The following is a 15,778-nucleotide window of genomic DNA, read 5'->3' on the forward strand; positions in this document are numbered from 1 at the left end:
GTTTGGTGCAGACGGTGCTGTGATAATAGACCACCATTACCTCTGATCTCGCCACATCTTGCAATGCTGCTATAAGGCATTCTACCTGACAAGGAGCTTATGCTTCCTGAAGGTGTGCACAATTATTTTCGTATCAAGCCAGCAAATACCTCTCTTTTCAACCCTATACATGCACATAAAAAGAATTTACTTTTATGTAAGCCTGCAGGAGTGGCAGTTTAGCTTTTAAATAACCTACATAGTTTAATATTTTGAACTATCAATTTTTCAAGACCAAATGTAGATTTCCTGCCACTTCTTGCTTTCTGTTCTTTCCTTTGAAGGACATTTTTAGCCATCATGTGGCCTCCTGCATGTCCCCAGATCCAATGTAATAATCTATCCCTTTTCTAAAGAATATACCATAACTGCAGTTATTGTTGTTACTTCTAAAGGATATTCTGTTACACCAGCTGGACTGGACAACTGACCACTTGCCTAGTAACACTGAACCAAATTGCAAAACTGTACAATTCTTGCATGATGTACAAGTTGCTATTAGCAAATGGGAAATTTGGAAGTTTAGTATAACTACATTAAACAAAAGCTCTAAAAGCTTTAAAAATTAATGAAACCCATCAGTTTGTTTGGATGGATCTATAGACCATAATAAATGATGTTCTTGTTGTTGATGATGATGATGATGATGATGATGATGATGATGATGATGATGTTACAAAGCTCATTTATTTATTTACTATATTGATATACCGCTCCTCTCAGCCCGAAAGGCAACTTGGAGTTGTTTACCAATGACAACAATTCGATGCCTCAGCAGTCATAACAATTAAAAAGTATAATCATAAAATACTATTAAAAACATTAACATACAATATAAAAATATAAAATGTAACAAGCCTTAAAACATTGTTTTGAACATCTCATTGTTCAATTGCGTCATCAAGTAATTCCATTATTTCGTATAGCTATGCTGTCTTTGGGAAGGCCTGCTCAAAAAGCCAGGTTTTCACCTTTCTTCAAAAAATCAAGAGGGAGAGAGCCAATCTTATATCTTTAGGCAGAGTGTTCTATAGTCGAGGGGCCACCACTGAGAAGGCCCTGTCTCTCGTCCCCACCAAACACATCTGCGAGGAAGGCGGGAACGAGAGCAGGGCCTCCCCAGAAGATCTTAACGTCCTAGATGGTTCATAAGGAGAGGTACATTCGGATAGGTAAATTGGACTGAAACTGTTTCTTCTTTGTTCTCTATATAATTACCAAATCAGAACAATTGGAGAGTGTGCAGTATATCACTTTGCTATATATGTCAGAAACAGTGTGCATCTGTATACCAATGGCTAAGAAACATGAGAAGGAAAGTGCTTCACTTATGTCCTACTTCTGATCTTCCCACTGGTATTTAGTTGGTTACTGTGTCACCAGTAAACGGTATTACATGGATTTGGGGTCTCATCCAGTATGGCTCTTCTTAAAGTAGATCTATGTTGCTTCTACTCCATTGCTAAAGGGCAGGGATTGGAAAGTTTCTGCCTAAGCTCACTTCTTTAGGTGACATTTGAACTAGGAAGCTCCAAGCAGTTCTCTTTTTATTGTATCATCTCTTGAAAAATCTTGAAGGCCATTTTTTGTTAGAAATATAAGTACTAAGAAGGGGAAAAGGTGTGCACAGAATAAGAATATCCCATGTATATTGGATATTGCCAGGAGCACTGTGTATGCTCTGTTCTCAGGTTCTGTACTTGTTCAGTGTTTCAAGAAAATTGAATGTTGCCAGAGTAGGCAGGTCAAGAGCCACTCTACTTGTTTCCTGAAGTAAATAAGAATCATATCCAAGCAATCAGGAGGAGGAAGCAAACATGTATAAGTCGCAATAGCTGTTATAATGGTAGTTATTGTTTGCTGTCTTGTTTGTGGTAATCAGAAACAACAAGCACAGGCATAGGTGGACAGGTGGAAACTCTGGTGCAGCTGGCTGGGAGTCAGCTGCATTAAGATCACTACTGACCAAAAGCCCATGAGTTCGAAGCCTGCCCAGGTCAGAGTGAGCGTCTGACCAATTTGTGTAGCTTGCTGTTGACCTTTGCAGCCCAAAAGGCAGTTGCATCTGTCAAGTAGGAAATTTAGGTGCCGCTATGCGGGAAGGCTAATTTACTGCGCCATAAAAATCTCCAATAAGCATGCAAAGAATGAGGAAGCACTTCATCAGTGTCACAAATGGATGGTGAAGCAACAGCTCCCCTGGTGGCCAGAATACCCTCATGGAAAAGCTGGAATATTAAATAGCCTCTGTGTGTCTGTCTATATATGTTGTGTCTCTATAGCATTGAATGTTTGCCATGTATATGTACATTGTAATCCGCCCTGAGTCCCCTGCGGGGTAAGAAGGGCGGAATATCAATACTGTAAATAAATAAATAAATAAAATGTTTTTTTTGTGGGCACTAAGGAGCAGTAATTACAACTCTAAGGACCCGCAAAACTAAGACTGCCTTGTCACTGTAGAATTAAACTAGTTTAACACCACTTTAAATGCAGTTGAATCCTGGGATTTGTAGTTTGATGTGGCAACAATATTATTTGACAATATTCTTTAACGACTTCTATTATTTCATAACATTGAGCCATAGCTGTGAAAGTAGTGTCAAACTGCACTGATTCTAAGATGTATCCCAAGACTCAGACATGTGTACAATTGAGTCCTGGGAAAGTCTTGTTTGGATCTGATGTGGCCATAGGAATCTATTCCTCCACTTCAACCTCACCATAATGGAGTTGCCTGCAGTTATGCATTGGGCTCTCTGGTCCATGGCAACATCTACCATGTGCCACTGTGGTAATGCATGAATGTAATCAGAGTAAATTCTTCTTCTCAGCCATTCCTTTACAAGTGGAGCATAAACAGATTCCTTTCTTCCAACAGTTTGTCCCTGGAGCAGCGGAGAAAAACCATGGCTCACAAACTCATTTTATGCTTGCTTCCCAAGCTACACATTTCTATTTATTTCTGTTGTTTATTAATGTCATTTCAGAGATCCTTCAGTTTTCTTTTCTTTTTTTAAAGGAGCAAGGAATCTGATAATGGCTCTGGAATATTCTCTTTTATGTGACATCTATGGGTAGTCAGTCAGTGTGAAAATACATCCAATAGAACTATGCTGAATGAAATGTGGTGTGACATCTGCTGTGGAAGGAAGGCTAAATTATTTACAGAAAATGCTGCATAGAGGATTCACTGATCTCAAAAGAACACTACAGGCTAGACTACCTGTTATGCAGTGTAGTCTTAGGCATGCCTATTCTGAAGTATCCGTGTATGGGATTGTAGCCTTGTTCCAGTTTTAAGATAATTCCAAAATGCTATTTGTCACTGAATATGTGTTAGAAAGATTAGGACAAGATGTATTAGAGAACATAACCTTTTAGAGAAGAGCCAAAAAAAACCCTTTAGAGCAGAATCTCCTCTTGTGGTATACAATTATGCTAGGCAATGGTTTCGGTTGTTAGACTGAATAACCTGCAATCTCCGATCTGTGAGGAAAACAGAGATTGGCCAGTGCTTAAAAACAGCAGAGCTTTGGAAGTATTTATTTATTTTTATTTACAACATTTCTACCCTGCCCGTCTCAACCCCAGAGGGGGGACTAAGAGCGGCTAACACTGGCAACAATTCGATGCCACAGTATCACAATATAACAATCTATTGTGTATTTATGGTTTTATAACAATATAACAGTATAAAACCATAAATGCACAATAGATTAAAAATAATAACAATAGTTATACAATCATATAGCTGTTTCCATTATTATAACAATCATATGGTCCAGTTCAATGTCCAAAGTGCCGTTATGCCTGCTAGCCAAAGGCCTGGTTCCACAACCACGATTTCAGTTCTTTTCTAAAGGAAAGGAGGGAGGACGCCAATCTAATCTCGCTGGGGAGTGAGTTCCACAAGCAGGGGGTCACCACCGAGAAGGCCTTGTCCCTCATCCCCATCAGGCTGGTGGGACCGAGAGCAAGGCCTCCCCGGTGGATCTTAAACTACGAGGCGGAACGCAGAGGGAGATACGTTTAGACAATATTTTTTTCAGTGCCCAAAAAGTACTCTCCTGTGAAGTCTCGGCCTAGTTTTACTCCTCTGTTCACTTCCTTGTTTTCTTTCTTTAGGGTGGACTGTTCCATTTTGCTGAGTTTTAGGGGAGGAGCTTAGGATCCCCCTAGAAGCCTAGGTCTGTTGGTTCAGCCCTGCTGGCTTTGAGCTTGGTGGAAAGACTTTCCCCCTCATTCTTTCTTTGGCAGAGCTTTTAGTAGTTGAGCCAGAAAGTGTCTAGTCTGGCTTGGCAATCTGAAACAGGCATCCTAAGCATGCATATGCCTCATAGATCAGAGCTGTACATGCCATAGATTACATCTTGTATATGCCTCAAAGACCTAACCCTGAGAGACTATAGCTGTACATGCCAAAGACTTTAAGCTGTAGATGCCTCAAAGATCATAGATGTGCACGTCATAAAGAATAGTTGTACTTGCCTTAGAGTCTATAGTTTTGTATTTGCCACAAAGATTACATCTTGTATGCCTTAGAGATTAGAGTGGTACTTTCCTCAGTTATCATAGCCTGTGTTTACCATCACAGAGAGTACTTACCTCATAGAATACAGTCTTGTTCTTTACCGCAGAGCACATACCATCATTATAACTTATAGTCTCCTGATATCTATACTTACCTCGGAGTTTATACTTTATATCTGTACTTCACCATTCTAATCCTGTATTATTTCAATAATCAAACTGCGCCTTTGTACTACTTTGTTTTGATTCACCTTTATTGAGCTCTGACAGAAGTTTCCTTTGTTTTGGTCAGTACACTTAATTGGTTAAATTTAATCTCGTCTCCAGAGTCTTATTTTAAAGAATTAAAGTACATATAGGGCATACCGATGGTCACTGGGAAAATAGCCAGACACACACATAGTTTTCTTTCCATTCCCAGCGTGCCATCACATCTCCCATAACACAATTTGTTTAATATCATGCACTCAAGAGACAAAAATGAAGTAGACTTTGGTGGAATAACGTATTTGGTTTATTCACAATTTTCAAGTGATCAGCATACACAGTTACAAAAACGTATATGTCCAGTTTCAAATATTTTTAAGATGGGTTCCCTGTGCCAGTTGGCCAGGGCTTCTCTCTTGTAACAAAACAGCTATCAACAGGCCACATAGTCAAAGAGAGAGAGAGTATGTGCTCTGCAGCCCCTTTTATAACTTATCAGAAACCACAGAGTAAAGGAAGCTGCATACCAGAACATACATACAGGAAACAGTAAGTAACAAGTTCATAGACAAACCGATTGCTAGAGAAGGCTTGATTAAGGTTGTCATTTCCAACAAGATGCATGAAATGAATTAAGAAAATGTATTGTCGAAGGCTTTCATGGCCGGAATCACTGGGTTGTTGTAGGTTTTTTTGGGCTAGATGGCCATGTTCTAGAGGCATTCTCTCCTGATGTTTCACCTGCATCTATGGCAAGCATCCTCAGATGTAGTCTACAACAACTCACTGAATTAAGAAACTTTTAAAGCAATGGGAAAGTGTCCCAAAGCTTGTTTTTCCCCCCTAAATGTCTGTTTTAAAAATAGTACAAACCAGAGGCTTTTGTGACAGATAATACTGAGGAAATCTAAAATCCTAGTTTAAGTCAGATATACATCGTAATGTTTATATATAATGAATACAATAACTTGTAAATGCTATCTTTACCTGTGATGTTCAAGTGTGTCATTTTCTGCGCGGTTGAGATTTTTCTATAATAAGCATTTTTCTTTCCTTTGGAAAATGAGATGCAGGATTGTTTCTTTCAGCATTCAATTTGAGATTACTGATCCAGTATGGCATAGTATTTTGAGTGTTGGACTATAAGTGCCTCTATGTTACAGAATTGTATTAATGCAGTTTGACACATTAACTGCCATGACTATAGAGCCATGGGAGTTGTAGTTTGGTGAGACGCAAACACTCTTTGGCAAGGAAGACTAAAGACCGGATGAAACTACAATTTCCATGATCCCATAGCCTTGAGTCAGGGCAGTTAAAATGGTGTCAGACTGTATTCATACTAATCTATAGATGGACCTCAGAAGACCAGGGTTTGACTCAGCAGTGGAAGGCTATTGGGTGATCTTGGGCAAGTCCGACTCTCTCAGCCATAGAGAAAAACAATGGCTCCTAATAAATCTTGCCAAGAAAATGCTAAGATAAGATCACCATAATTTCAAGTTAACTGGAAGGCACATAACAACAATAAATGAGCTTTCAGCAGTGTTATCCAACATTGTTTACTCAAGGATGACAAATGCCTAGCTGTCTAAATTTTCTCACACTGAAAACAGTAGATTCAACAAATAGATTTTGAATTGTGCAGAGGAATTGGGCATATAGCCCATTTCAGTTTTTTCTCTCTCTTCGAGTGATTATTAATGGATCAAAAAGGAAAGCCTTTCTTTTTAGTTCTTTGCCTTTTGTTGATCAGCCCGCAAAAAGCGTGAGCAGTTATACTTTGATCCTTAGAAAATAGGATAAGGATGAGCAATAAGATGGTAGCTTACTTATGCATTGCCCAAAGAGGAGGAACGGATCACTAAAGCACAGGACAAAATAGGTCAACAGTTTCCACATAATTTACATAAGCTAATCTATATGTAGCAAGGCATTTTTGGAAACAAGTAGTAGAATTTAAAGAGAAACCTCACCACAGTTGGAAAGACTAAGTGCCTGCTTTTTGTGTGTGTGTGTGTCAGGAGCGACTTGAGAAACTGCAAGTCACTTCTGGAGTGAGAGAATTGGCTGTCTGCAAGGTTGTTGCCCAGGGGATGCCCAGATGTTTGATGTTTTACCATCCTTGTGGGAGGCTTCTCTCATGTCCCCACATGGGGAGCTGGAGCTGACAGAGGGAGCTCAACCCTTATGCCGCAGGTCAGCAGTCCTGCGGCATAAAGGTTTAATCCATTGCACCACAGTGCCTGCTCATTCTGCTGTTGTTAGGCAATGTCAGCTCCATGTTCTGATACGGTTTTAGAGTTTGTATCTTTAAATCGGACTTAATAATAATAATAATAATATACTTTATTTATACCTGGAGAGCCCTTCAGAGGTACTCATAGGACTGTCCCATAAAGTAAGATAAACAGGAATCTTATGAGCTATAACACTATGCATGAAAAGGAACAGTTGTGGATGAATCTTGCAAGATTTTGGGAAGTAAGGGTGAACTAGTTGTGTGGCTTACGTTTGAATTCCAAGTAAGCTACTAAGCAGGCACCAAGGTACCCTAAAAAAAAAAACACATAGTAATTAAATCAGTAGACTAGAATATAGACAGGCACTCAGGATTTCTTAGGCCCTGTATGTCAGGGACTTGATTAGTGTCCCCTAGCAGAAAATGTTTAGGACATTTCCAAAATAGAAAATTGAGAAGATTCCAGAATTAATTCAAATGGAGCCAGGATAGTAAAGTGGCATGATTCCGATATTATTTATTTATTTGTGACATTTATATGCCGCCCTTCTCACCCCAAAGGGGACTCAGAGTGGCTTACAATTAATATACAATACAATAAATAAAATAAACACAATATCTTCCTGGAGCCCTCTCTTTACTCTGGTCCCAGAGCAGCAGTGTTGGGGAGGAGGGGCTCCAAACTGATAACACTGAAGACAAGATGGCACTGTCTTCTTGGCCCTCTCTTTACTCTGGTCCCAGAGCAGCAGTTGGTGTAGCGGGGAGGAGCTCCCAAGTGATGACACTGAAGACAAGATGGCACTGTCTTCTTGGCTCCTCTCTTTACTCTGGTCCCAGAGCAGGAGTGTTAGGAAGGAGGGGTTCCCAGCTGATGATAATGAAGACAAGATGGCACTGTCTTCTTGGCCCCTCTCTTTTCTCTGATCCCAGAGCAGGAGTGTTGGGAAGGAGGGGCTCCCAACTGATGAAAATCAAGACTAGGTAGCACTGTCTTCTTGGCCCCTCTCTTTACTCTGGTCCCAGAGCAGCAGTTGGTGTAACTGGGAGGGGCTCCCAACTGATGACACTGAAGACAAGATGGAACTGTCTTCTTGGCCCCTCTCTTTACTCTGAGCAGCAGTGTTGGGAAGGAGGGGCTCCTTCCCAACACTGAAGTGATGACAGTGATGACACTGAAGACAAGATGGCACTGTCTTCTTGGCCCCTCTCTTTAATCTTGTCCCAGAGCAGCAGTTGGTGTAGCAGGGTGGGGCTCCCAAGTGATGACACTGAATACAAGATGACACTGTCTTCTTGGCCCTCTCTTTACTCTGGTCCCAGAGCAGCAGTTGGTATTGGGGGGAGGGGCTCCCAACTGATGACATTGAAGACAAGATGGCACTGCCTTCTTGGCCCCTCTCTTTACTATGGTCCCAGAGCAGCAGTTGGTGTAGCGGAGAGGGGCTCCCAACTGATGACACTGAAGACAAGATGGAGCTGTATTCTTTGTTCCTCTCTACTCTGATCCTGGAGCAGCAGTTAGTGTAGTGAGGAGGAGCTCCCAACTGATGATAATGAAGACAAGATGGCACTGTCTTCTTGGCCTCTCTCTTTACTCTGATATAAGCGCTTAGTGCAAATAGACTCCAAAGAATGCACAGACGGTTGCCATAATAGTGGGTAGCTAGAGTTTCCTATAAGGAGCTAGATATGGGTTTTTCTTATTTGTTCACAATTACACTACAAATAGGAAAAGAAATCATGAATCAGTTTCTCTTTAGTGTATCTAACCTAGTATAGTAGGTAGCCCTACTAGTCCTTGCTATTCCACCCATTTGTTGGCCCTGCAGATACCACCTCAAATACCAAGTTTCTAATCCCAATTAATAAGGAAGCACGAGTTCATTTTCTTTCATCCTTCATTGATGATAAATATATTTAATACCATATTAATGTGAGCCAAAGAAGAGTTGCCCATCAGAATAGAAAACAAGAATGCCAAAAGAAATGGCTCGGTTGTTTTTAAATTGGAAAGGCCCTGACAGATTAAATTTAGATATTAAAAAAATAGCTTGCCTTCAGATTCATGGATGAACAGTCAGAGCTCTGGAGGACTGGAGAAGGACAAACAGCATTATATTTCTGAGGATGTGAATAAGGTAATCGTAGAGTGCTGAAGACAAGAGAGCAGTTTGACAGCACCCTTTAACTGGCGAGAACAGATCATAAATCAATTTGTGAAATCTAGAGAGCAGCACATCCATTCCTTAATAGCATTGCTGATCTAGGAGACTTGGAGGCAGAGTATAATATATCTTGATCTGAGTAAGACATTTGAAAGAATGCTACATGCTTTGCCAGCATTCCCCAACCTAGTATACTCCCAGTGCTATAAGCTACAACTCTCACTTTTTCGACTTTGAGCCGAAAAGCTCAATGCAATGGTATTCCGCACATCATGAGAAGACAGGAAAGCTTGGAGAAGACAGTGATGCTGGGGAAAATGGAAGGAAAAAGGAAGAGGGGCCAACCATGGGCAAGATAGTATCCTTGAAGTGACTGGCTTGACTTTGAAGAAACTGGGGGTGGTGACGCCTGGTCCATGAGGTCACAAAGAGTCGGAAACGACTGAATGAATGAACAACAACAACAAAGTTTGATATATAGTACATTAAACCGCCTTTAGTTACCTACAAATCTGTGAATGTAATTTTGCACTCAAATAACAGGTGAAAACAGCTTTTGGTATGATAAATACCTCCCTTGATTTTACTATAATCAAATAGGTTGCAGGGGACTTTTTCAACTATTTGGGCACTCTTCCAGCAGTATTCCTTTCTGACTTCATTCTTCTACATCTCAGCTTCCAGATGTTTTGTATTCTACCATACAGAACCAGTATGCTCAGAAAAGGTGGGTTGTTGTTGTTTATTCGTTCAGTTGCTTCCGAGGAGCTGGAGCTGACAGAGGGAGCTCATCCACACTCTCCCTGGATTCAAACCTCCGATCTGTCAGTCTTCATCCTGCCATCATAAGGGTTTAACCGATTGCACCACCAGAGGCTCCCTGGTGGTGCAATTTGGGGTGTCAGGGGTGTACTCCCCTAACCTGGGAATTTGGGGTGTCAGGGAGGTAGTCACCTAACCTGGGAATTTGGGGTGTCGGAGGTGTGCTCACCTAACCTGGGAATTTGGGGTATCAGGGAGGTAGTCACCTAACCTGGGAATTTGGGGTGTCAGAGATATGTTCACCTAACCTGGGAATTTGGGGTATCAGGGAGGTAGTCACCTAACCTGGGAATTTGGGGTGTCGGGGGTGTGCTGGGAATTTGGGGTGTCAGGGAGGTATTCACCTAACCTGGGAATTTGGGGTATCAAGTGTGTGTTCATCTAACCTGGGAATTTGAGGTGTCAGGGAGGTAGTCACCTAATCTTGGAATTTGGGGTGTCAGCAGTGTACTCACCTAACCTGGGAATTTGGAGTGTCAGGGAGGTACTCACCTAACCTGGGAATAAGCCACAGTTCCACATCTCAAAGCTTTTTCCATTCAAAAACAGTTATCTTGAGCCCCATTCAGCTAGGGTCAAAACCTACCACAGGATAGGAATGAGCAGGTACTGGGTACCAGTATAGTATTGAAGGAATTTTGACAAAAATCATGCCAACCACTTTCTTTGTTATAAAACATAATAAGTCAGAAGAGGAGAACAATCCCTCCCAGACCTAACATTTTCTAATTAAAGCCAAAATCTGGTTAAATTGGGAAGGTGTGATGGCAGCGAAGAATGAGACAATCGTTTATCCCCGGATACATCAGTCTTCTAAAAATCAGAGTCTTTGAAACAAAGCCCACACAAGAGAAAATGATAAATTATGGATATATTCTGTTGAGAAATGTTATTGGTTCGTGGTGACTGTGGGGAAATTGTGCATCCACAAGCGAGGACTCTATAAATAGCTTTAACAGTATTGTCTCATCTCCAAATCTCAAAAACTGCAGCCAAGGAATGCTTCCTTTCGTGAAGTTGTTTGATTACAGATACAACTGGAAAGAGCTGCAAGGCAGTTTTATAGGTTAAATAATGCATGGAGGATGGAGACTGCTGAGGTGAACTGGCTAGCTGAGAACTTTGTTGCTTTTAGAAGCACATGACACAAGAGTTGTGGATGAAAATACACTTTTGTATGCTTTTAAGAAAAAACACTAGGTTTTCCAACAATCTTGAATGATGTGAAATATCCAGGTCAAGGAAACCTAAAGCCACACTGAGGTTTAAACTCCTTGCTTTGAAATTTTTGCAACTATATGTTTCCAAATGTCCTGTTGAGGAAGATGTCATCATCCTGATAGAGAGATGAGGCTTTGGTTGAAAACTGCAGTTTTGTTCTTTCTGTCGAAAATAATCGCAGGTTAATGTCAGGTAATGGAATATGGCAGGATGGGATCTCAGCTGTGCGTGGATGAACAGGAGTGGCTAAAAATATTTCTTAGGCAATGAGGATTTGAATGTTCTGAGCAAAGTGGATTTCTTTGGGGAACTGACAACTGAAAGGTATTTAATGTTTTAAGGCTCTGCTGGAGCAGGATGAATCTGAAAACCTGGTTCATGTTTTGGCAGTTTAGACTCGCTCAAAGCAGGAGGCAACATCTTTATGGGAAAATAAATAACAGAGAGATTCAGGGGTGCTATCTAGTAATCTGAGTAGCAAAAAGCACTTTTTCCTTTTGTTTGCCAGTTCACAGCAGGGATAATTTCCTTCTTTCTTTTAATTTCTCAGCAACAATGTATATTCTGCTCAATTGCATCACATCTGCTATTTATTTACACATTCTCTGCTGTTTCATACTCTCCAACATTTCAAAATGTATCAAGATGGCAAAAATTATGAGTGAGGAAGAACAGGCAAGCATGGAGAGGCTAAAGCAGTTTGCTTTTGTCTGGGTCTGCAGGGAAGAGGAAGATGCCATCCCTTCCTCCCCTCTCCCCCATGCTGAGTTAACTGAGTGCAAACATTTGCACTTTGGACTCAGTTTGCAGCAATTGAAGGAAGCCTGTGATAAAGAAGGAAGCTGGGGGGAGGAGAGACAAACCGGGACAGTAAAAGCAGCTGGAAAAGTGGGAAAGTAGAGGATTAATCAGGACTGCCCCTCTCAGATTGGTATGGTTGGAGAGTAGGAATGGTTAGGTACCGTCGGAATCTTCATAATTCGGAATAAAGTTGGAAAAATTACCTTTGTGAATTGATTTCAAAGTTTTTAAGAAATCCGGAAGTCCCTTTGCCCTTCTGAAGCTTTTTCTGCCATTTTTGTTATGACTCATGAAGTGAGTCGGAAATGATTCAACTTTTCCCCGCTTCTGGTCCCTGGCCTCAGCTTAAGCCAGAGAAGCCAGTTTTAAACCAGAGAAGGAAGGAGTTTCCTCTGTTTGCTTTTCCCTGCTTCTGGTCCCTGGCCTCGGCTCAAGTCAGAGAAGCCAGTTTTAAACCAGAGAAGGAAGGAATTTCCTCTGCTTGCTTTTCCCTGCTTCTGGTCCTGGCCTCGGCTCAAGCCAGAGAAGCCAGTTTTAAACCAGAGAAGGAAGGAATTTCCTGGCCTTGGCTCAAGCCAGAGAAGCCAGTTTTAAAGCCAGAGAAGCCAGTTTTAAATCAGAGACGGAAGGAATTTCCTCTGCTTGGTTTTCCTTGCTTCTGGTCCCTCGCCTTGGTTCAAGCCAGAGAAGCCAGTTTTAAACTAGAGAAGGAAGGAATTTCCCCTTCTTGGTTTTCCCCGCTTCTGGAGTAAAACAACTACTTTCAAAGTAAAGACCACGCAATGAAACAAGAAATAACACTTTCAAACCTTTAGCAAAAGGTGTCTCAGAAGTTTCAAAAAGCTTCAGATGACTCAGAAGTTTCAAAAAGTTTTGAACGTTTTTTTTCTATGAAAATCGGAATTGACTTTAGACTCGAACCACCAGTGCCCCCTGCATCTGAAACAAGTTTTGAACCATTTTTTATCAACCAAGCCTATTGGATAGCGTGCTGCCTTGCTATGATTTCATAGGCAAGGCTTTTACCCTCTGTTTTAAACCTGGCTTTCCTGCTTATATTAAGAAGATAACACTTTAAAACTTTTTCATTCACAGCTCTTCCTGTCTGAGAAATTTTGACATGCTGCTAAACAGACTAATTTTCCTTTTTATGAAGTACAGCTGAGGCATTTTCTGCATAGTCCACTATAAACACAGCACAGCAGATTTGTGTAAATGTCTAAAACACCTATTAGATCATATTTCAAAAACGTTTATTCTTGCCAAATTTTGGGGATCTCAATATTGAGCTAAGGGGATCTCATTAGGGGTCTTGGGACCTACAGGTTAAGAAACAGTAATCTAGACCAACCTTGTAGGATTATTGGGAAAAGTACTTGAAGTGCAGTGAAGTCGCAGAAAGTATTAAATATTATTATTTCATGGAGCATGACTTAAAGAGTTGGACTGGGTCAGGTTTCCCTTTCATGGGAGTCAGATGGCTGCTTTGCCTTGCAGACAAATGCTAGCTGGTGATAAGAGGCTGAAAGGTGAGGTTGTGTGTGCCATAGGACCTGTCTATCCCATCTAAATTAAGCCTACTGTCTTCCTTGGCAGATGCTGATCTCTTGGTAGTGCTGCACTAATGTTCAGCTGTGATATTAGATCAACCCCCTCCCTCCTGTCCTTCAGGGGGATGGTGAAGACCTGGCTATGGGATCAAGCCTTTGGGGCAGTGCAGTGAAGCAAAACGGTGTCCTGGGATAGTTTTTAAGCAACTTTTAATGTGAATATAAGTGATTTTAATGTTTGTATATACTTATGGTTTTATGTCCCAGCACTGAAAGTTTGCTGTATATATGTTGTGCTCCACCGAGTCCCCTGTGGGGTGAGAAGAGCAGAATATAAATAAACAAACAAACAAATTTCTGTTTAAAGGGAAGGATGTCATCTTGTCCTTTGTCTCTGGTGGCAAAATGATTTGGGATAGATTTTTTGCAGGGCATTGTGTGCATCTTTAATCACTTAAACCAGTGCAACTTAGAAGTGTATCTCTTTACTTTAACACTTTACCTAGACAGGAAAACATGGACCAAGAGCCTGCTTCCAGTTAATCTGCATTTCTTGCAGTGACTCATTTATAGCCACCAGCCTGACCAGAGTTTTCCTTATTAATGTGCATAGATTCAGAGGAACATATTTCAAATATTGCCCTTTCTTTTCTTTTCTTCTGCCCACTTGCAGCCTGACCCAGCAGGACGAGATATTTCTATCCTTCCCATTTTGGAGCACTGTGAAAACTCTCACATGACCATTTGGCTTGGCATTGTTTATGCCTACAAAGGGCTACTCATGGTAAGTAATGGTAAGTGGAGCTCAGAGCCAGTGTAGTATAATGATGGGAGTGCTATAGTAGAATTAGGAAGACCTGAGCTCAAACACCCATTCAGCCAGGAACCTTGCTGTTAGATGCTCTCTCTTATAAGACTATTAGTATAAAAGTGAGGATGGGTAAGGAAGGATCATGTACAGCATGGTTTACCAAGTCATTGGTAAAAGAATAGTTGCCCCTTTAGGAATAAATTGTTTTCTGCTTCCTTGGAGACTAGGACGCGGAACAATGGCTTCAAACTACATGAAAGGGGATTCCATCTGAACATTAGGAAGAACATCCTGACTGTGAGAGCCATTCAGCAGTGGAACTCTCTGCCCCAGAGCGTGGTGGAGGCTCCTCCTTTGGAAGCTTTTAAGCAGAGGCTGGATGGCCATTTGTCAGGGGTGATTTGAATGCAATATTCCTGCTTCTTGGCAGGGGGTTGGACTGGATGTCCCATGAGGTCTCTTCCAACTCTTTGATTCTATGATTCTATGATTCTAATGTACAGCATGTTGTTACTTCAATGTTGGACTAGGCCACTAAAAGACCAGACTATGAAATCCTGCACATCTGTGGAAACCTACTGGGTGAGCTTGAGCAAAACACATACTCTCAGGCCCAGAGAAAAGCAAGGGTAAACCCTCTCTGTGATATAGCAAGGGTAAACCCTGTGATACATGTCATCATGTCAGAAATGCCTTGAATAGCAATTACCTTGTGGCCAGCTGTCCAGTTATTGAACCTAAAATGGCTTGTTGGGTGGTATGTGCAAACATATATCGTGCAGAATCTAGATCGGGTGTAAGAACCAACTTCATTAATTCATAAATATCTCCAGAGGCTTCTTTCAGCCCCATGCCTTCCTGCCAGGACCCTCACCTCTCCACACAGCAACCCAGCTCTCCTCCCTCTCCTCTTCTCTCGGCACAGCACGCTCCTTCCTCTCCTGTCTCAGTGCAGTGTGCGCTTTCCTCTCCTCTTCTCTTGGCACAGCATGCGCCTTCCTCTCCTCTCTCGGTGCAGTGTGTGCCTTCCTCTCCTCCTCTCTCTGCGCCAGTCTTTCCCACTTTTCCTTATTCATTCACACAGCATTTCTCCCCAAATGTATAGTTAAAATAAACTATGGTGATTATTGGAAGGATACGTAAGCACATTTACATTGAAAAGGGTTAGAATACTGATTTAATCAGAGTTGGATAGAATTATCTTAAATTACAGTTTTATGTAAATATTCAAAAACATTTAACCTAGATTCCAATAAAATTAAAGTAATTTTATTGGAATCTATTTTTGTTTTGAAATTTACCAGTAGCTGCTGCGTTTCCCACCCTCAGCTTATACTCAAGTTAATAAGTTTTCCCAGTTTTTTTGTGGTAAAATTAGGTGCCT

General features: G+C 41.2%; 1 protein-coding gene across 2 annotated transcripts in view; it reads left to right on the top strand.

The window, feature by feature from the left end:
* GABBR2 (gamma-aminobutyric acid type B receptor subunit 2) overlaps positions 1-15,778 on the top strand; it is a 418,186-nt gene that overhangs the window by 378,487 nt on the left and 23,921 nt on the right. For both annotated transcript variants that reach the window (XM_060774637.2, XM_060774638.2), the window contains exon 14: positions 14,257-14,367. In XM_060774637.2, the coding sequence (XP_060630620.2) occupies positions 14,257-14,367 (111 nt within the window). The remainder of the gene's footprint in view (positions 1-14,256; positions 14,368-15,778) is intronic.

Source organism: Anolis sagrei, chromosome 4 (genome assembly GCF_037176765.1).
Source record: "Anolis sagrei isolate rAnoSag1 chromosome 4, rAnoSag1.mat, whole genome shotgun sequence".
Taxonomy (NCBI): Eukaryota; Metazoa; Chordata; class Lepidosauria; order Squamata; family Dactyloidae; genus Anolis; species Anolis sagrei.